General features: G+C 44.7%; 4 protein-coding genes across 5 annotated transcripts in view; 2 read left to right on the forward strand and 2 right to left on the reverse strand.

Moving 5' to 3' along the window:
* Window positions 1-460: 460 nt before the first annotated feature.
* On the reverse strand, window positions 461-7,985 carry lin54 (lin-54 DREAM MuvB core complex component). Its single transcript, XM_076164265.1, has 14 exons — window positions 7,878-7,985; window positions 5,206-5,975; window positions 4,956-5,067; window positions 4,711-4,841; window positions 4,110-4,265; window positions 3,794-3,995; window positions 3,616-3,689; window positions 3,309-3,506; window positions 2,917-3,008; window positions 2,737-2,808; window positions 2,472-2,574; window positions 2,234-2,371; window positions 1,935-2,137; window positions 461-1,568 (listed from the first exon to the last, which is right to left on the reverse strand). The coding sequence occupies exons 2-14, from the start codon at window positions 5,944-5,946 to the stop codon at window positions 1,367-1,369; spliced, it is 2,424 nt and encodes an 807-aa protein (XP_076020380.1). The 5' UTR covers window positions 5,947-5,975; window positions 7,878-7,985; the 3' UTR covers window positions 461-1,366.
* A 1,260-nt stretch (window positions 7,986-9,245) lies between these two features.
* cops4 (COP9 constitutive photomorphogenic homolog subunit 4 (Arabidopsis)) lies at window positions 9,246-11,862 on the forward strand. 2 transcript variants are annotated; one of them, XM_076164341.1, is made up of 10 exons: window positions 9,246-9,383; window positions 9,683-9,762; window positions 9,865-10,016; window positions 10,110-10,213; window positions 10,329-10,482; window positions 10,568-10,718; window positions 10,811-10,981; window positions 11,075-11,205; window positions 11,295-11,379; window positions 11,648-11,862. In XM_076164341.1, exons 1-10 carry the CDS (start codon window positions 9,310-9,312, stop codon window positions 11,779-11,781), a joined length of 1,236 nt encoding a protein of 411 aa, XP_076020456.1. In that variant the 5' UTR covers window positions 9,246-9,309; the 3' UTR covers window positions 11,782-11,862. The 2 variants fall into 2 exon arrangements, with proteins under 2 accessions (XP_076020456.1, XP_076020457.1); XM_076164342.1 differs by having other exon boundaries at window positions 9,247-9,383; window positions 11,090-11,205.
* Window positions 11,863-13,144: 1,282 nt separating this feature from the next.
* On the reverse strand, window positions 13,145-14,470 carry plac8.2 (placenta associated 8, tandem duplicate 2). The gene is made up of 4 exons (XM_076164248.1): window positions 14,391-14,470; window positions 14,105-14,208; window positions 13,836-13,960; window positions 13,145-13,249 (listed from the first exon to the last, which is right to left on the reverse strand). Exons 2-4 carry the CDS (start codon window positions 14,187-14,189, stop codon window positions 13,145-13,147), a joined length of 315 nt encoding a protein of 104 aa, XP_076020363.1. The 5' UTR covers window positions 14,190-14,208; window positions 14,391-14,470.
* A 4,109-nt stretch (window positions 14,471-18,579) lies between these two features.
* Window positions 18,580-20,344, forward strand: part of adamts6 (ADAM metallopeptidase with thrombospondin type 1 motif, 6) — a 44,849-nt gene continuing 43,084 nt past the window's right edge. The window contains exons 1-2 of the mRNA XM_076163581.1: window positions 18,580-18,996; window positions 19,187-19,575. Of these exons, the coding sequence (XP_076019696.1) occupies window positions 18,897-18,996; window positions 19,187-19,575 (489 nt within the window). The 5' untranslated portion in view covers window positions 18,580-18,896. The remainder of the gene's footprint in view (window positions 18,997-19,186; window positions 19,576-20,344) is intronic.

The raw sequence follows: 20,344 nt of genomic DNA on the forward strand, positions 1-20,344 counted from the left end.
GAGCCTTGCCTGAGTCATCTTACCCAAGGTTTGCACGACTCTGAAATGATTGTTGTTTGACTACCTTCCACTAAATCCCACTGGATCCCATCAGGACTTGAACAAAACCATGTGCTGTGACATGATGAACAGGTGAAGAATTAGAAAAGAGTGGACTTTATTTCGGTGAAGATTTTGTCATCTTGGCCGACATCACATAAAATCTTTCCTGTGTGCGAAATCCCACGTCTGCTGTGTGTCGCGACTGAACTCATAGAATCAACGCAGACGAGCAGTGCAGAGTGAGCACATCATCCGTTCTACTAAGATGCCAAGGAAGTTTGTGAGCTCTGTAAGCTTTTGGACTTTGCAGTAAATGATCAGCCCAAACCAAAAACAATCACACCGAGTAGCCCAAGCTCCAAAATCACGTCATCGAATTAATCTGTTACCATTACTGTGGTGTTCAGGTGACTACTGCTTTCTTTTTGGGCGCTCCAATTAGGAAAGAATGTAAGGAGGAATATCACTAAGGCAGCATAGAAGTCATTTCTCTATTATGTTTGAATTAATGGTGATTTAATGAAAAATAATAATGTGACTAAGCAAACAGCACCAGAAAATATTTTCCAAAATGTGAATGTCTGCAGATCCATTTTTGATTCAACTGTTTTGAGCGATATTGTGTGTGTGTGTGTGTACACATTCATCTTACAACTGCTTTTAAGATAAAAGCAAACATTGCCTCTACTGATTCTCCTGTATGAACCGCTTTTGCCATCCTTGGTTAAGGATACTGCATGATAAGCCACAACATTTTTAGCGCTTACGTTTACAAATACTTGTCAAAATAAATATCAAAAGATAAATGTTTTGTTTGCCTACTGTAAGCACAAATATATTGATTACATAAAAATTACGGGCATTCTTTGAAAACCTCAGAAGGAACAAGAAAAAGAAATATACATTAAAATTGAAGAACAAATGCTTGAAGAAAAATCCAGACAGCTTGTGAACAGACCTTGTGGGGCGATGACACAGAAGAAAGATTCAAGAGGTAAATGTACCTCTTTGTCTCCACTTTCCAGAGTCTTTGTCTCTGTCCATTTGTCCTTCAGTTATTTGCTTACAAAGCAGGTAAACAGTGCAAAGGACTGTTCTATTTATTGTTCCAGCTGTCCTTAGCTTGGCCAAGGCAGGGGAAGTCCTCCACTCGGGCCTTTGCTTTGCCTTTTGATGAGGGAGGCGACCCGATTCCCTGCGGGGGGGGGGGGAGCCCCTGGGGTCAGAGACAGTACAGAAAGGTCCCGTGCCTCTCAGCCACTTCACCCCACCCCCCAAAGCTTCTTGAGGGCCAGAGAGAGAGAGAGAGAGCCAAGTGCCCGGTCTAGCTGTTGATGGAGGCACAGTCTGGTTTAGCTTTCCCGGCAGAACTGATTATCCTCATGAGGCAGTGTCCAAACTCCTCCAGGATCATCCTTTCCGCTTGCGCCTGAGGCTGGTGAGTGAATTCGGACTGTTTGGCCTGTTCCAGCAGACACTCGCACGTCGCCTCCAGCACCTCCTGTGTCACAAATGTGTACGGAAGCCTGAGGGGGGGAGGGGGAGAAAACAAGGCATAAGAAGAGAACAATACATCATCCCCCATCACCATCCATATCCAGAGAAAGTGACTCCAGCTGGGCGACAGTCAGGTCAAACAAGAGAAGGCTGGAGAAGACTCTCAAATTAGACTTGTTAGTAACTTGGTAGCACTGATGACTAACAGGACCTTTATTGTATGCCAAATTATATAATAATAAAATAAAGCAACCTCCATACCCAAACTGAATTACCCATTTCTATTCATATCTCCTTAATTATTAATGATAGAGACCCCATTCAAGTAACAATGGGGAGCTTTTCAAGGTCTAGTATGGTATTCATCATGAACAAAAGGTGGGACAGAGTCTTACCTCCCGCCTCCACTTGAAACAACAGGCGCGGTCCGCATCAGCAGGTCTGATATCTGTGAAGACAGCTTGGTCTTGGCTGCGGTCTGTTGTTGTACTCGAACCTCTGCCGCGTCGGCCAAGTGCATTAAAGTCTTTCTCTCCGGGCTCTCCTCAAAGTTCTTGCATCCGATGCATTTGCAAATGGACGAGCACATGATCTTGGCCTTTGGATGTGAAAGCAGAACACGGTTGTGAGTTATCCAGCGCCAAGCGGGGCTCTACAACGTAAAGTAAAAACACCTGCGGGAGGGAGAACCCACCTCGTAGCACTCGCAGTAGTTCTTCAGGCAGCCCGATCGTTTGCAGTTGCAGCCTTTGCTGTGTCGACGGTCCGACTCGCCTTCTTTTCCTTTACCGATTTTAGGCTTGAAGGCCTCTGGATTCCGGTCCAGACAGGTCTAATGAAAGCATACAAATAAACATTCTCAGTTCGACTTACTTTTCCAACACGAAGGGACTCGGCCCGATAACTCGACACACACCGATGGTTGATCTCACCTTGATAGCTTTGAGTCGTTCCGTCTCGTGTTCAAGGTTATTGAAGCAGTTATTGCAGTTGCAGTTATTGCAGAACTCTCCGTTTGCGAAGCAGTCACAATATCTGGAAAAAGAAGAATAGATAGATAAATATTCTTTACTGATTCCACGAGGGAAGGTGCCATGTTACAGCATGGTCACTAAAGAAGAGAAGAATAACTGGAGCACTAAACTACAACCGCAGTAACCAGAGTTGAACAGCACATCAGGTGATTGACGCACTTACAGCTTCAGACACTGTGACTTTGTGCAGTTGCATGGTTTTCTTGGCCTTGATGTCGTTTCCGCTGTTGACAATCTACGAGCAAATAGAATAGAAATGAAATCACAGCTCTGATCAATCAACACAGTTATTAATACTAGTTAATAATACCAGATGGTTTTACCATTACAAGTCTCTCCTTACCCATTGAGTGGCAGTCTGGCCTGAGTCTGGACACCAGTGGAAGCAGGGAAACCAGAGCTGCTGGCCAGTGTTACGAATGGGGACTGCTGGAGCTGGACAGACAGAGAAGACGAGAATACTGATGAGCGCAAGGAAACAAACACAACCGAAAAAGACAAACCATCGACTTAATAAGTAATTAAGCAGGAACAGAGAATTGATGGATGGATTCTTGGAAATGGAATAACAGCAACACGCCATGGAGGTTTCTTTATATAGTCTGAAGAGTATTAAGTCTCTCATCCTATTTCACAGGGGCCTCACTGCACCATCTGACCATTTTCTATTAAACTAACTGTATTGTCTTCTCGTATATGTTGCATGGTTGACCGACGAATGCAAACGCCACCGACCTGTGTGACGTATTGTGCGGGCACCACTGCGTAGCCCACGTTCCCGCCGCCCGGCGCCGGTGCCAGGACCGTGCCGGGAGGGAGGTTGGTGAAGTTGGGCTGGATCTGGGGTAGGGGCGTGGCGGGCATGATGAGGCGTTGCTGCGTCTGCGTGGTGGTTACTACCTGTGTCGCTGACGTCAAAGGCTTCGACACCACCTGTGGGGAGGACAGGGCTCGGTGAACGAAGCTCGGCGGGGTGAAGAGTGCGTTAAAAGCTGAGGTTGAATGAGTAAAAAGGATATTGATGTCATTCGGAGGAGGTCACCTGTTTGATGGTCTGTGCTGGGACGAGGGGGACAGACATCCGTACCGCTCCGGTGCTGACCACCATGGGTTTAGCTGTGGAACACAGACAGGTTTCAGGGTCTGGCTTTAATCGTGTCCTGCTCAGGGTCAGGTGGGTCCGTTAACCGGGAGTGTGGAGGCGTGTCTTCATAGCTCACCTGTCTGTATGGAGCTGGTGCTAGGGCCGCTGGGTTGGACTGTGCTGCTCGCTGTCGTCGCGGTGACCAAGCGGACGTAGTGGAACCTGCTGCCCGGAACCTGGATTTGCTGCACGTTGGGTTGCGTTGCCAGCGGGATGAGGGTCTTGAACTGGGAGCCGGCGACGCCCCCCACCGCCACAGACTGCACCGGTTTAAGACTCTGAAAATGTCCGCATAACAGATGACGGAGCATTTACTACAAATAACCGACGTAGAAGAGAGCAGATGTGCCAGAACGGGCAGACAAACCAAAACCGCTCAGCTCCGAACTTACCTGTGCGGTGGACTGGCTGGAGACCACTTTGACGGGGGACCCGGATGTGGACTGCTGCACCGTGAGGATCTGCTGGCCGAGTGCTACATTAACAGGCAACGTCACCGATTTCTGAGGGGCGTTGGGGTTCGGGGAAGCCACCGACACCACAGTCACCTGGAGAAGACAAACAAGGCGAGGCCATGACGTTAATCAGAGCACAGCCGACCGCAAACCTGGTCCTGGAGTAGCACGGCGCCGCACATGTTCCACCTGCACTGTGTAGACCGGATCACGGGCTGGTGCCTCCCACATGTTGACTGGCTACACACAAGCACATTTCATACACAAAGGCAACACTCTCTGGTTGAGATCAGTGGCCACTAGTGTTACTCGTGTAGTACACGGGGCGTGGTTTGATCGTTTGGTCCATATACCAAGCAAACCTCATGAAAAGTCCTAAAGTAAGTTGAATAAGAATCAATGAAGAACCTGTAGAGGCTGTGATTCTCTGTGCCTGGCAATCTGTCCACATCAACATAAAATTGTACTACACCTCCATAGAAAGAGTCAAACAAAGGATCACCTGGGAGTAAACGGGGGCTGGTGGTGTGGGACTGACCTTGCTGGGGTTCTTGAGGGGCGATATAGCGATCTTCTTGCCGGAGATGCTTTGTAAGGTGGCGGTGTGGGGTTCGGTGATGGTAATGGTCCTTGAGGGAATCCCTGGAGAAGTCTGTGTCAGGACCCGTCCTGACAGCAGAGGACACAATGTTTAAGCCACACTGGTTAAATTCTGGCACATACATTTAAGAAGACGCACAGCGATGATCACGGTCAACGTATACGTATGAGAATAGACCTTACCTGCAATAACAGGAGATACCGATGTCTGAGCACTTAGACCTTTGTTGTTGACTGTTTTTGTGATGATAAACTTGATCGGTGCTGCTGAGGATGCTGGTGATTTCTTGGCGATCTGTGAAGACATTCAACAAGCTGAATCCCAAATTACCCCCACAGAGACAGAGAGTCCACTTCATTGGTTTGGTTCATGCGCTCCAGTGGCTTGAAGAATCATTCATATCTTGCGTTAGATTGTGCAAATGGATCTTACCTGCACGGCCTTCAGCTGCTGGGCCTGTAATGTGGACATCTGGCCTGCAACGCCCCCCACCACTGGCTTCAGCTCAGTCCTTCCCCCAAAGGTCACAACCTTGAACTGTGGCGTTGGGGACCTGGCGTCCCCTGAGGCCTGGCCCACAATAGACTTGCCGCCGGTGTGAGGTAACTGCAGCACTATAGGTGGCTTCCCGATTGCCGTGACCAAAAGTTTTTGTCCTTCCTGCTTGATGACCTGGGGCGAACACTTTGCTGCTTCTGTAGCTTGAGATGACGCCACCTTGTTGAGGATGATCTGGTGGTTGGCAGCGGAGATGGTAAACGGAGCGGAGAGCTTCTGTAATCCAGCTGTGGAGACACTCGTGCCGGTCACACTGTCTGTCGTTTTTGTAATGGCAGAGGAAGTGGCCAGCGATGGTTTCAGGGTGAAAACGGGTGACGGGGCGCTCGAAATGGAGAGAGGAAGCTGACCTCCGGAAGCAAAGCCGAGCGTGGAGTCTGTGGTGACGGAGGCGGTCAGAGCCTGAGTGTGCGCCATTATGGACACGTCCGAAGCAAGGCTCAAATGTTCTCGGACTGTTGTCGGTGCGTCGGTTTCCATAGGCACCGCGACGTCATCGTTAGCGTCTGACTGGACTGCGGTGCCGCCAGATTGAGCGGGAGGGACGTCCTCTATCTCCGTGTCCATGATCTCATCAGGCAGGATGATGTTGAGCTCTGGCGACACCACATCCATGCTGGCAAAGTCTCAGTACTCTGTTAAGGCTGAAAGAACAAAGTCGTTAGTTTTCAACACCGCTTTGTGAGGTGACACAGAAGTAAGGACGCAGTGAAAGCAGCTCGTCACACACTGAATCAATATTAGACAAACGATTCCACCAATGTGATAGACAACTACAAAGCTTGGATTTTCACCATAAGAAGTTTCATCATTTTGTGACTCCCACATTAAAATAAAGCAGTTTTGCTGGAATGGTTTGCCCAATATTCATTCAGTGTGGAGCCAGCAGCTTCACTTCAATTCCCATGCATACATTTGGTCTTCAGATGGAATAATAATATTTCTTAACGGGTTTTAAAATGATATTCTTCTACTTCTTTAAATGAAATGGATTAGAGACAGCTGATATATGTTGAATACAATACTCACACTTTAAAAAACGTGTTGTAAATGCATTATTGGATATTTTCCTGACTAATAATCTCACATTACTACTGTATTCCTCCAGATATCCAATCACAAAGCAAGCGAGAGTTAATCACAATGCCAGTCTGTCGTGCATTTAAACCAAAGAGTCTGCGTTGTGCCCGGGCTGGATGAGTGTATGACTGTGTGTGTGTGTGTGTGTGAGACAGTAAAGCAGGTGAACAGAAGCTCCTGCTGCTTCATTGACTGCGGGGTGCAGCAGAGGCCCGTTTGCATGCCGGTGATGATGACGGAGCCTAACAGCTGATTTGGGGTTAACTAGGCCGCGGCGTGTCTTTGTCCTGCCCCACTCCACATTAATCCACCCAAACGCACATATGAACCCAACCCATACCCCCCACACACACACATCTGATTCTTTCCCACTCCTCTGGGTACAAACACACTAGGAGAATCTACACGGAGCCCGAACTAAATTATGCAAAAACATCAGCGGATCTGCTCTCTATTGAGGCAAAGAGGAGAAGAAAGCGACGAGCTGTTCCTTGGCTGCGTTACTATTTCAGGCCCGGGTTGGATTTCGAAAGATCCGCCATTTTTCCATCGTCATCAGCCCAGTTAGCTCCCCGGCTAACGCTGAGCGTGTGGATTGAGGGAATGTGTAATTTATCTGGGCAGATTTAATCACAATACTGAACGATCGCATGGTCGAGAAAACACAACTGAGTAGAAACTAAATAGTTGGTCACCATACTTGCTAGTGAGCGTTTGGTTTACGCAAGTATTAAACACTTTTGACAAGAGTCTGGCAACGTAAACATCATAGCTCACTTCGTATATGCAGCCCAGTTACAACATGTCGCCAAACTCTTATGTGTATAGATATTTACCGATCGATTTCTTTCTTCTTCTTACAGCGGCTGTGGTAGAAGTTAGCGTGGCCTAAGCATTAATAAATGACACGGATCGTGGAAACATCAGGCAGATTCTATTCTTGCTTCAGTCAGAAAGCCTCAAAGATCCGGCTGTTAGACTGGAAAAACCTCCGATCTCAGAGTTTAACTCAGGGATAACTTGTCATAGTCTTGGAAAAGTAACAGAGTCGGGCTAGAACTCCCTTTTAAAACCCAAATGTAGTGCGGGAGTCGCTTTCCCTGACGCTGTTTTTGGGATATGAACGTAGTAACATTTGCAGTTGAAACGTTCTGTACTCTGTGTTGATACAGACCTAACGAGGGCTCGGGAGGGCTGCAAACACACAAAACAAACACGCTGACCCAAGTGACCGCCGCGTTCCGTCTTGTTAACTAAGCATAACCATCGTTGTTATCATAATCAGACTCAGCCTCCTCAGCCTCAGCGGGCAACACAACTGTACTAGCGAACTTGCTGAGCTTGCTAACCGGAGCTAGCTAGCAGTAGATTATATGCCAACATTAAACACACCCTTTACATGTGACGCTTTCTAATGGCCGCGGTGTGTCGAGTCTTCATAGGGACCGAGACGCTCTCATGCTTACCGGAGGGTTTCACACAGCGGGACGTTTCCAGGTAAAACGAGTAAAGGAAAAGGCGATTGTTCAAAATACCGCGCCGAGCGCCATTCCTCCCTGACATTTCACAATTTAGCCACGCCCTCCGTCCTTTGCATCACTATTACGTCACATTTAAAGGTACAGGACAATTTTACGCTCAGTCGTTTACACATGTGTTGTTATTTATTTTTTTGTGATATTCATTCCTAAATTAAATACTATTTGAGTGCTATTCAACCTGCTAATGCACATTTGCTATAAAGGTTATAAAGACGAACCACAGTGGATAAACAGATATAGCTTTTGAGAATGGCAAACGCAAGTATAACTGTTGGTATAAATCTGTGTCCAAATGTAAATTAATGCGTTTGCAGTTATCAGAACATGTGTCAATTACTTGATTAATGAATCAGCCACTTGATATGATATATATATTTGCATAAAATGATAAATGTAAAATACAGCCATTCATTTAATGCTAAATGTGATGTTAAATAGGATTATAGGTACTGTTTCAGTGTTCACGTTGAATGCGAGAAGTGAGAGAAAACAACCATGCTCGTGAGCTAATTATGACCAAATGTAAATAATAAACTGATCACGTTCCTCATTCAAAACCACAAAATAACAATTCTATAATCCACGTGCTGTGTGAGTTGCTGGCATGCTGGATCATTACACTCCTGTTTCATGACACTTATATAACACATTCCTTTGGGCTGTCAAGGTAGAGACGATCAGACGTTCTTCTGTGAAGAAGAAAGGCGTGTCTGTTGTGAATGAATCAGGGGGGAAACATACGGAATGCCGCTCTTTTTTCAGCGTGGACGCACATTTACGACACCGTCGCCTGGTGCTGAACCCGCCCATTGTGACGTGATGTCAGAGAGACTCCGCCCACGACGCGCCACAGTCTGCTTCTTTCCTGGAACAAATCCACGTTTTCTGGAGTTGGCCAGGGTAGAAATATGACAAAACGGCAACTGAAAGCAGGCGCCCGTCGTTTCCAAACATCTCGTCCTCTATTATATTTAATACAGTGATTACATTCCAATTACCCCCTATAATACCCCTGTATTCGTTTTTCCAATAACATCAGCCCATACAATTTGTAACAACTCTGCAATATCATAAACAAATAAAACCTCTGAGAGCGCTCTGTGGCTATTTTGATTATTGTCGGCTATCAATATTGTTATATGGCTTGTTATATTAGCGTTATCACTGTGTGTGCTTTGCCGCTGACGTCCATTCTTAACTTTGCACACTTTACACACAAGTGTGCTTCGGCCCCGCACCGCCAGAAGGCAGCACACACCGCAGCGAGGCGCTTTCAGTTACCCGGTGCTACCGGAAGACCCGACCCGCTCTTTCGAAGGGGAGGAAACCGGCGTTGTTGACACATCGGCAGGCGACAATGGCGACCGATGTGAGACAGGAGCTCGCACAGCTAATGAACTCTACCGGATCTCACAAAGATCTTGCAGCAAAGTATGTATTATAAATTTGGAATTATTTTGATGACAATTACACGCGTTTGTTGATTTAGGACGTGAACGCATCGCATCGGTAACTAGCTAACATTAGCTTACGAGCTACATCAGCCATACATTCGCACAACGTTAGTTTCCTTCTCCAACTATTGAGCTCTCACTATTGTTGTTAATTTAGTGTTGCCGTTCAATTTTTTCTTCTCTAAATAATCGACAATAAGAACAATAAAGTACGAATACTCCGTGTAAGATTTAACTCTGAATATCTTCTAATTTTACCCCTAAATTCTTTTTCAGATATCGACAAATTTTGGAGCGAGCCATTCAGTTCACAGATGCAGATCAACTTGAATCCCTTAAGGCCTTTGTTGAAGCAAGTATGATGATTCTTTTGACATTATTGACATTTTCTTCATGACTTTATATCCCATCACAGACTGTCTATATGTAGTGCACTGTTCCTGTTTGTTGTTTTGCAGTGGTCAACGAAAACGTCAGTCTCGTCATCTCCAGACAGTTGCTCACTGACTTCTGCACACACCTGCCCAGCCTGCCCGACACCACAGCCAAAGCAGTGTATCACTTCACGCTGGAGAAGATTCAGCCCAGGGTCATCTCTTTTGAGGAACAAGTGAGCCGCTGTTTACACACACACACACATTGTCGTCGTTTGGTTTGTTTAAAATGAGTTGATATCATGTGCAATTTCCTACACGTTCCTCAGGTGGCTTCGATCAGACAGCACTTAGCAGCCATTTATGAAAAGGAGGGCGACTGGAGAAACGCCGCCCAGGTTTTAGTCGGTATTCCCCTGGAAACGGGACAGAAGTAAGTTACAGACAGACGGATGTATGAACCAATCACAGCTCTTCTTTTTGGCTTTTATATATATATATATATACACATATACATATATGTGTATCCCTTATTTGTGCCCCCATAGGCAATACAATGTTGATTATAAGTTGGATACGTACCTGAAAATAGCCCGCCTCTACTTGGAGGACGACGACCCGGTGCAGGCGGAAGCTTACATCAACAGAGCCTCACTGCTGCAAAACGAGTCGTCTAATGAACAACTGCAGATACATTATAAGGTAAACAGGCCCAGAATGATGTAATGGCAGCGGGTGCGTCATGTCATCGATCTCGGTACGCCTTTAACGCTGGGTTCCCTCTCAGGTCTGTTATGCCAGAGTGCTTGACTTCAGGAGGAAGTTCATAGAAGCTGCACAGAGGTATAACGAGCTGTCTTACAAGTCCATAGTGCATGAAACGGAGCGTCTGGAGGCCCTGAAGCACGCACTCAACTGCACTATACTAGCCTCCGCAGGTACGCACACACCTACGATTTTTTAACTATAAATATGGAAAACAAACTTTGAGGTGTCTGAAGTGTCTAATATCTCAAATCTTATCACAAAGGTCAGCAGCGTTCCCGTATGCTGGCCACTCTCTTTAAGGACGAGCGCTGTCAGCAGCTGGCCGCCTACGGCATTCTGGAGAAGATGTACCTGGACCGCATCATCAGAGGAAACCAGCTGCAGGAGTTCGCCGCCATGCTGATGCCTCACCAGAAGGCCACCACGGCCGACGGTGAGTATTACCAACGCAGTTCTGAAAATGGTGTTTCAAAAATAAGTTCATTTCCTCAGTTTGTGGGGTTGATAATCGACTTTTAACTGTTAGTCTGTGTGGGCTCAGGCTCCAGCATCCTCGACAGAGCCGTGATCGAACACAACCTCCTGTCTGCCAGTAAACTCTACAACAACATCACCTTTGAAGAACTAGGGGCCCTGTTGGAAATCCCTCCAGCCAAGGTGAATACAAAGCTCAACCAGGGGTCACATTTATGAGACCGATGCACACCAACAAGCTGGAAGACATGTAAACTGTTTTCTGTCTGCAGGCGGAGAAGATCGCGTCGCAGATGATCACCGAAGGACGCATGAACGGCTTCATCGACCAGATTGACGGCATCGTACACTTTGAGAGTGAGTGGCCCCAGCCTGTGTGTTATTTCTGTACATTTAATGGAACAAAACACATTTTCCACTAAAGATGTAATGTGCTGTCGTGGCCAGTTGAGGGCAGACTCATCAAACAGGAATTGGAAGAACCTACACATAGAGCTCAGACTCACACTCAGTTTTTACCTGACACTTATCTAAACCGTTTTAATACATTTTTCTAATCGAATTTCATAAAATGGACAACTTCATGCCCAAAATTGACTCTAAAACCTCCAATTCTTTCTCCCAGCGCGCGAACCTCTCCCCACCTGGGACAAACAGATCCAGTCTCTGTGTTTCCAAGTCAACAACCTCCTAGAAAAGATCCGGGCGGCGGCTCCAGAGTGGGCAGCTCAGGCTATGGAGACCCAGATGACCCAGTAAACACCCCCCCCGCCCCCAAAACATTTCCTCGAACTGCTCCGATTGGCTCAGCCCCTCCTGACCTGAGGATCCGTCGTCTTTCTGCTCAAAAAGAAAACACCACTTCATTAAATGGAAGCACCCAAAGGAAAAGCTCTGACCGTTTTCAGATGTTAGACTTTTTTATTGTTTTTCGATCTCACAGAACACAGCTCAGATCTGCGTCCGGCTTAGATATGATCACAGCAGCGCTACGGCGTCATCTGGAGGTGTGATGTCATGTCCTTTTCCCGGGTCGTATGCATGTTAACATGTTTGCATAGGATTTGGTTACGTGTTTGACATGTTTCACAGATGTTCTATTTAAACCTTTTGCTCGTCCACGTGACCTCATGTTTTTAATTTGGCACAAAGACACACTCGGTATCGGTCAAGTGGTTCCTGCTTCATTGCTTCATGTAAAACTTAAGTTTAATTCAAAGTGGAATAAATTTGAAGGTGACACAAACGTGTGGATTGGCTTTTTTTTTGCTCATCTAACACTTTAGAGTTAGATGTTTCACAATTTTAACTCCATTTTTCCCCCCCTAACTGAGATCAGTTACTAACCACCTGACGGATTCACACGGCTCACACTCACAGAGGAAGGAGACTCTATTGCATCTACACACTTTTACAAGACACTAGACAACTTTTGCTTGAATTTTGTACTTTATGTACTTTACTTTATGACACTTATTATTATTATTATGGCAGTATAATACAGTGCATGAATGTTTCAGGCCAAAGTCCTCCTGATTCTGAGATCTAATCTTTAAAGATGTTAATCTATTAATAAAACACTTTCCATTGATTTTACAATATTTCAATGACACCCAGTGGCTCATATCACAATGTTGACGTATGATATTTTTTATTGACTTAAGCATTTGACATGATAATGAGCCTGCGGTTATAAACATTTTGGAGGTTGTTTGCATTCACAGTTTTAATCAGCAGTTACAATAGAATTTCAACATCCACTCCACTGATACAGACAGTCAAGGTAAATCCATTTGATAGACTATATATCATTCCCCACCTCTACAAAATAACATTAAGCAACACTCAAATTATATCAGCCAGTGTGTAGATTGAAGGCTTTGTCACATATCCTTTCATAAATATTTGGACATCTTTATTAGAAGCGAACTTTCCAAGTGCTGTAGCTTCATTAATGACTCCGGGAGATTTACACCCTCTCAGGTGTGCTGCGAGCCTGAAGTATCAATCAATCAATCAATCATTGACATAACATTTCAGATGATTCAAAGAGTCCATAAACTTTGAGGGTAGATCAAGGGCATGTAGATGTTCAGATTGTGTGCTCTTATTAGTTACCTATTCAGAAAATGCCTTGTTCCTTCCTGCGTTCCACATCCCTCTTTAGTTGGCAGGTGGAACAGATGGGACAACACATGTGTGTCATGTAATCGCCACAGAGCGTTCCCTGGAAACACAACGTTACTTTGGTGAGATGTGGCACCACTTTATCAGCACCTTATAACGGCAATGGAATAGTTGTGTCTATTGTCTGTTGATAATATGTGGTGGTGATGTCATAGGTTGCATTTTTTTTAGGTGTGTTTTGAGTGTTCAATGCACCTCATGTCTGTTAATAGGGATAGAAATATAATAGGTCCATAAATGTGCGTTTACACAAACACAACACCGCCTCCAAAATTAGATTGGCGCCTCTCTGAAAGAAACTGGCCTATATAAGCTTCGCAAAGGATTTATTGCAGTACAGTTAAGTGATATGATTACCTTTAGTTTACATAGTAAGACAGATAGTGAGCAGTGCAGTGTCCTGGAGTGTTTGCCCACTGTGGGGAATTTTTTCAATAGGTTTAGATGGAAACTGCAGGTACTGGGCACATCTCAGGCTCAGCCCCAGAATGATACACTAAAACTGTCTTGTAAGTCTGCACACATTGCCTGATAAGTAATAACATGTTCCTACTGAGTACTAGTTAATGGTAGTGTTGCTGTGTTGTTCTGTAGATAGTAGACAATAGATAGTTAGTCGTGCTCACATTGATGTTGTATTTGGTCCTGTAGACGCTGCGCATGGTCACGGTGAAGCCACACAGGCAGCATTCATCCATGTCACCGGCAATGGAGCAGGCCATGCACGGGTAGCAACACAGACCATAGCAGCCTGAGTCCGAGGGAGGGGAAATGAAGCAATAGTAGCAAAAGCAAATACACGTCATGCATGTTTCACTGCATTAATATGCTATGATAATATGTTGTCATTTAATTAACAAACTAATATTTCAGGAAAAGAGATTTTTGTTTTTACATGTGCCACAGTCGCTGCAGAAATCACACAGGCCGGTCTGGAACTCAGAGGGGGCAAATGGGCGGGGTTGGTTGGTCACAGCCATTATCAGGATAAAAGTTTGTCTGCAGGGTAAAAAAAGAGTTGTAGTCAATTCCCAAACTGTTCTCTTTGGTAAGTAGGCTTTATGTTATAACACAGATAACAATGTATTACTCCTCTCTTGAAGATCAAACATTGTGGAGAGGGAACACAAGTTACCCGTTTGGGATTTCCAGTCAAGCAGTCATTAGGAGGTAAATCTTACCAGATGGTTGGAGAGTTGAAGGATGGTGAGGCTGACAGGACACTCCTGGACAACAGATTGAGACTAGAGGCTGTGACTCCTCTGCATAAGTAGACAAAGATAACAGTTGTAGACTTGTATCACTGAAGGCAAATTTATGGCACATTGCTTCATCAGAGCATCACTAAACACACCCACACCAAACACACGCTATGGTAATAAACCTTAAAACCATTGTACTTTTGACGTTAAACTTGTTTGGCCACACGGTACAAATCATTAAAGCATTCTATGATAATATGTGAGTCATTAATTTCTTAATTAAATAAAGGTTTCGGATCACACAGATACCAATTTTGAGTTGAATTTGAGTGCCACTGACTCTGAAAAGATCTTACTGATTGTGTGAGTGCTGGCCCATACTATTAACATAATAAGGGTTTTATTGATCCACTGTCCTGTTGTTTTATAAGTCACATCAAAGGTCCAATCACAGTTATTATTGTCCTCTGCTCTGAGAAAAAAAAAGTATATCTATGCTTATATAGACGCTAGATAGATAACGCTATCTATCTACAGTTTTTCTCAGTCGCTTTGGTAACAGTGAGGGCATTTCTTGAAGCAATTCGTACAAACAACGCCAATGTATTGACTGCAAAAGCCTGTAACTCGCTCAAAATCCTTCATTTATCTCTCTAAAGTAAAAATTGTTGAATGTCAAGTCCTTGTGTCATTGATTACAGACGAAGATATTCAAAATGCTAATCCATTTTGTTAATAGACAGTGTACTGCAAAATACAAGTGGACTACAGTCATATGAAGCATTACAGCACAGTGAGTATAGAGTTTACAGTATAGTGCACATGGTTGGGTGTGAGACGTTTGAATGATGGAGGGCACGGTTGTCCTCCCAACATTAGGTTGCATCCTTCCACCGGCCTTGACCATTGTAAGGCCATGATGGAGAGCATGGCCTCCTACCCTCACTCCTCTTCTTCCCGACTGTTGATCCTGTTCATTTCCTTGTTGTTCTACATTGTAAGGCTGTTGTGCTCTGTCTATATATTCTAATATGCTTGACAGATTATGACAACTTCTTCACCCGTTTTGCAAGTGACTGGATGATGTGGAGGTTGAAGAAGTAGTTTGGAGAACTTCAATCCTGATCTGAAAAATGTACCAAAGCAACTGAGAAAAACGGTAATGTTTACATCTCCCACTACTATGATTTGCATTTGTTTTTCATAAATAAATCAAAAAACTAAATTTAAATTAGATATAAAAATGTTCCCTATGCACATGGAGGCTTTTCATCCCATTTACATTTCATTTACATTTCGAACAATGTCTCACACAATGTCCAAATTTTGATGCGAATGGTGCTCGTTGCAACTCATGCATGCATACACACACACGCACGCACGCACGCACGCACGCACGCACGTTCACAAAATAATATTATATAATAATGTTGTGAATTCATAAACGGTTTTGTCTTATTTCTTCTCAGCAGAGAAAATCAGCACATGTACATTTTAACCATCAGGAAAGGACATTTGCCAGGCTTAAAGTTAAAGTTAATTTATTAATGTGTGTCACCAGTAAACATCTTTCTTGAGAAAAAGTGGTTGGAGGACTCTTCACATATTAGGAATCCGTGCTTTACCCATTTGAGACACACGATGTCGCTGCTTCCTGCAAACTAGTTGAACACCTACCCAGTGTGTCTCTGTGTGTGTGTGTGTAGGATTGAGTTTAATGACAACCTGGCTGTAATGATATAGGCCACTACATAATGAGCAGCTGTAACTTAACCTCTGGAATAAGCATGATTCCCAATTTCCTACAGACTATAAATAGATCTAGTGGGCAAAATTACGCACAAATACATTCGTTTAACATTCGCCTTAACTGCACAGCAGACCCCCCAAAATACTCTTCACATCCATTTGTCCACCCCGAAACAGAGCCGGTCCTAAAATTCTGACATTTGTACTCCGATACAAATTGAACAGATTTATAATCACACAACAGAGATTGAGAAATGAAAGTTCTCTTAATATAACATTGTAAGAGTTTGAATAAGCTCTTTATTGGATATTAAAACCTGTGCTGACCCATACTGGGCGACATAATGAAGTTTATGTTTAAGCCCCGTATGAAGTTTTTGGTTGAGTTATATTTGAAAAACAGATTTGGTGTTTTTACAAATCAAAACCCACTCTATTTTTCCCTCAATGTTATTACTTAATGTATAGGTGTTGTCCTAAAGTTGGAATAAGCGCAAAGCAAAAAAAAAAAAATCACCTGTGGCTCTTTAGACAAATAAATCGCTTTAATATGAGAGAGCGAGAGAGAGAGAGAGAGAGAGAGAGAGAGAGAGAGAGAGAGAGAGAGAGAGAGAGAGAGAGAGAGGCCAGCGGTGATAGACATGCGCACAGCTGATCATGGATGAGGCACATCTGCACTGACGTCACCCCGGGGCTGAAAAAGCTGCCAATTTGAAGCTGTCCTGACTGGGACAGACCCGGTCTCTGCACTGTAGTGAGGGGGGAGAGCAGCTTCAAGCCAACTTTGACTGCTGTTTGCATGCACTTTCTCCAAGCAGAAAAACCTCCGCAACCTCAATTTAACTTTTTAAGCCCTCTGAGCCACCGCACCGCACCAAGTCTAGATTATAAAGACGACAGATAGGCTGAAATTAGAGCCCGCTGCCGGGAGCAAGTCCGACACTTTGAAAGCTGATTAACTGTTTTTTTTATCTTCTTCTTCTTCTTTTTTTTTGTAAGTAAGACAATGTGTGGTGTGAGATACTGCTCGTGTATGTGGTCTGAAGGGGAGAATCATATTGCAGTTGAAAGTCTGAGGATGGCAGAGACCAGAAGGACATGAAAAGAGGAGAGCAGAGGTTTTGTGTGCGGAACTTCAGAGCAGCCCAAGTCTTTTGTCTTGACTTCTTCCATGCAGAGTTGGACTGGAGCTGACGTGAAGATGAGCATGGTAACTATACTTAACACTCACGTCTGTGTGGAGAGAATAGGACGATCTCTCTTTCCGAGCGCTTTCATCTGACCCCCTTTAACTCCAGACTGACTTTTAACAAAACGAGCACACCCAGCTGTATTCTTCGTATTTTAGCCAGACAAGCAAAGATTCTTCGGTCATTTTGCGGGCTGTATTGCATTAAAAGTTGGAGCTGATGCAGCATTTACGCACTTTGAACGGCTCGGTAAAGTGTTGCACAGTCCCACATCTGCAGGATCAACCCGCCTCCTCTCTGCTCCGCTCATACAAACTAATTCCCTACTTGACGAGCATATTTCATGCATTCTGCAACAAAACCAGATGCTCCGGCGTGATGTCATGTGGTTTTATTTTGATTTGCGGACCCATTTGAGAACTCTCTCTCTCTCTCTCTCTCTCTCTCTCTCTCTCTCTCTCTCTCTCTCTCTCTCTCTCTCTCTCTCTCGCTGTTGCGTTTGAGGTTTGCCGGTGTAAAGCGTAAAGCGTTACGGGCCGGTTGCCAACTTGTCTGGGTCAGAGTGGCCAAGAAGGTAGCGCTGCTGTCTGGAAGCGGCGGAGCCAAAACGCTCACGAAATACACAAGTTGCACATTCCTCATTCCAAGTCTGTCATTCTTGTTTGGGCTCTACTTCTTAATTCCAGACATTTGCATTCACCGGACACCGCGCATCATCCTTCCGAACCCGGATCCTCTTGGCGTTTTACGTCTCGGTTACGCACGTCGCGATGAAGCGCGTCAGTGAGTAAAACAATCTGCTGAATTTGTATCATTCTGACTAGTCAGCAAATATGGCGGTATTCTTATTTATGCATAATGTGTTCTTTAACTTTCTCGTACAGCTTCCTTTAGTCGTTATACGATCTGTCGTTCAATTGTTTAACTGTTAAAATAAGCTTCATTCTTTTAAATAAGCTTCAACCAGGAATCCATTTATCTAAAATCAGCACAGTTCTTGTCATCTACTTTTTTTCTTGTGCTCCTGTGTCAAATGATGCGTTCAGGGTCCGTGTTGTGCTCGAGTGAGAGTCCTGAATCCAACTCGAACATGATGAAACTGTAAACCGGTTACGCTTCATATTAAGACAAGCAACTTATGCAGCAACTAAAGCGATGAATCGATTCCTTGATTCCTTTAAGAAGTCACCCTAACCTCTCGAGTGATTCCTTCACAGGAATGCAGATGGATCGGTCCAGACAAGTTTCCAATATAGAGCTTCCTCTTTGGAGTTACACGTGAAGTGACTTGGCTGATGGATTACAGTGTTCCCTGTGAGCTGCTGACATGAATTCAGAGGCGAGCACCAGATGAAGAGATGTGGAAGTGCTGCTGGCTTTCAGGAGAAATCTGAGACCTGGATGAGCTTTGGAGCACAGTGAGAACATTTCACAGTGAAGTAAAGGAAGCATGGACTTGGTATGGTGTGGCAGCGGACTGATTTTGTGCTTGTAGCCTGTTTGTAGCACCCTCTACCCCACCCCATGTCAGATCTGTCCCAGAATTATGGAAATTTTGTGGAAGACGCTGACTTGGACACTGAGCCTAGTTGTGATGGCTGCTTCAGAATATGAAAGCATCAACAGACGTTCACACAACTCTCAAGGTATGATGCAAGGTGTGACCAGACAGGTGTGTGTGTGTGTGTATGTTCATAATGAGTGCATTTGATGGGGGGATGAATCTTCTTCTCTTCTCTTCTCTTCTCTTCTCTTCTCTTCTCTTCTCTTCTCTTCTCTTCTCTTCTCTTCTCTTCTCTTCTCTTCTCTTCTCTTCTCTTCTCTTCTCTGTAAAAGAGGAGTTCCTGTCCTACTTGCAGCACTACCAGTTGACTGTCCCAATGCGGGTGGATGAGAACGGAGAGTTCTTGAGCTATACTGTGAAGCACCACCGGCCTGGCCGACGGAGACGGAGCGCAGTGGATACCACTATGGGACCGCTGCCCACTTCACAGCCGGACCCCCCAGAGTCTCGGCTGTACTACAGACTGTCTGCCTACGGAAAGCACTTTAATTTAAACCTGACGCTGAATCCCCACCTGGTGTCAAAACATTTCGAAGTGGAGTACTGGGGCAGAGAGGGGATGGAATGGCGTCACGACATGGTAGACAACTGTCACTATGTGGGATTCTTGCAAAATCAGCACAGTACGACCAGAGTGGCACTCAGCAACTGCAAGGGCCTGGTGAGTACAAAGGATGTGTTTTGTTTTGTTATTACTGGACTCTCTGCCTGCGCTGTGAGCCACAAAGAGTTAACACCCTGCTTACCTCAGGTAAGCAGTATATATCTCGCTTGTGCTGCTCTTATGTCAGCCAATCTTTCAGACCTGGTGCCAAAGGATTAGAACAATTGTAGTTTGCTTAACACAGTCTTGGCTTCTGTCCACTTGGCACGGCCAGTCTGCAGGCAACTTTTGGAGCGAGGTGACGCTCATGAAGAACAATCACATCATCTGAGCTTCCTCACCCCCACTTTCCTATTAGCGATAAGCATCAGGCCTTTATTTCCTTTAGTGCATTAAATATCTGGTGATATAATTCAAACCAACCTCTTCCAGAATGCAACAGCTCCAGTGACTCAGGTCAAATTTCATTGCTGGATTCCTCTCGCAGTGTGAAATGTAAGACAGGTTTAACAGTCTACGAACAAGATAGTCATGGGTTTGGGCCATAAATCTTAATCATAGGTATTAATCCTTGATTTTATTCACATGTGAACACTAACAAGGCCTCCAATTATCATGTCTAAGCTCTGAGTCTTCAGGCTTTTCGCCGTAAATGTTACAACGGTCCAGGTTCTCTTTGTTAAAATCTGGAAATTGGAAGAAATGTGAAAGCCGTTACTCTTCATCCCCTCAGAGTTACTCTAAAGAAGGAAAAGTCCCTGTTTCTTATTGGCAAATGTCATCATTTGGAGGGAACATGTATTACCCCGCATTGCAGCCAAATGTG

The sequence above is a fragment of the Genypterus blacodes genome, unplaced genomic scaffold, assembly GCF_046128005.1.
Source record: "Genypterus blacodes isolate CSIRO-AG114 ecotype Tasmania unplaced genomic scaffold, CSIRO-AGI_Gbla_v1 ptg000133l_1, whole genome shotgun sequence".
Classification (NCBI taxonomy): domain Eukaryota; kingdom Metazoa; phylum Chordata; class Actinopteri; order Ophidiiformes; family Ophidiidae; genus Genypterus; species Genypterus blacodes.

What these genes read in the sequence shown, in the direction of transcription:
- lin54 (XM_076164265.1), bottom strand. Translation starts at nt 5,946, where the DNA reads ATGGATGTGGTGTCGCCAGAGCTCAACATCATCCTGCCTGATGAGATC. An exon ending in CAGCACAGACCATCAAACAG is followed by an intron (nt 3,507 to 3,615) that starts GTGACCTCCTCC and finishes TCCTCCCCACAG; the next exon opens with GTGGTGTCGAAGCCTTTGAC. An exon ending in GCCAGACTGCCACTCAATGG is followed by an intron (nt 2,809 to 2,916) that starts GTAAGGAGAGAC and finishes ATTTGCTCGTAG; the next exon opens with ATTGTCAACAGCGGAAACGA.
- cops4 (XM_076164341.1), top strand. Translation starts at nt 9,310, where the DNA reads ATGGCGACCGATGTGAGACAGGAGCTCGCACAGCTAATGAACTCTACC. An exon ending in AACTGCAGATACATTATAAG is followed by an intron (nt 10,483 to 10,567) that starts GTAAACAGGCCC and finishes GTTCCCTCTCAG; the next exon opens with GTCTGTTATGCCAGAGTGCT. An exon ending in GAAGGCCACCACGGCCGACG is followed by an intron (nt 10,982 to 11,074) that starts GTGAGTATTACC and finishes TTTAACTGTTAG; the next exon opens with TCTGTGTGGGCTCAGGCTCC.
- plac8.2 (XM_076164248.1), bottom strand. Translation starts at nt 14,189, where the DNA reads ATGGCTGTGACCAACCAACCCCGCCCATTTGCCCCCTCTGAGTTCCAG. An exon ending in CTGCAGCGACTGTGGCACAT is followed by an intron (nt 13,961 to 14,104) that starts GTAAAAACAAAA and finishes CCTCGGACTCAG; the next exon opens with GCTGCTATGGTCTGTGTTGC. An exon ending in GGACCAAATACAACATCAAT is followed by an intron (nt 13,250 to 13,835) that starts GTGAGCACGACT and finishes TTGTGTTTCCAG; the next exon opens with GGAACGCTCTGTGGCGATTA.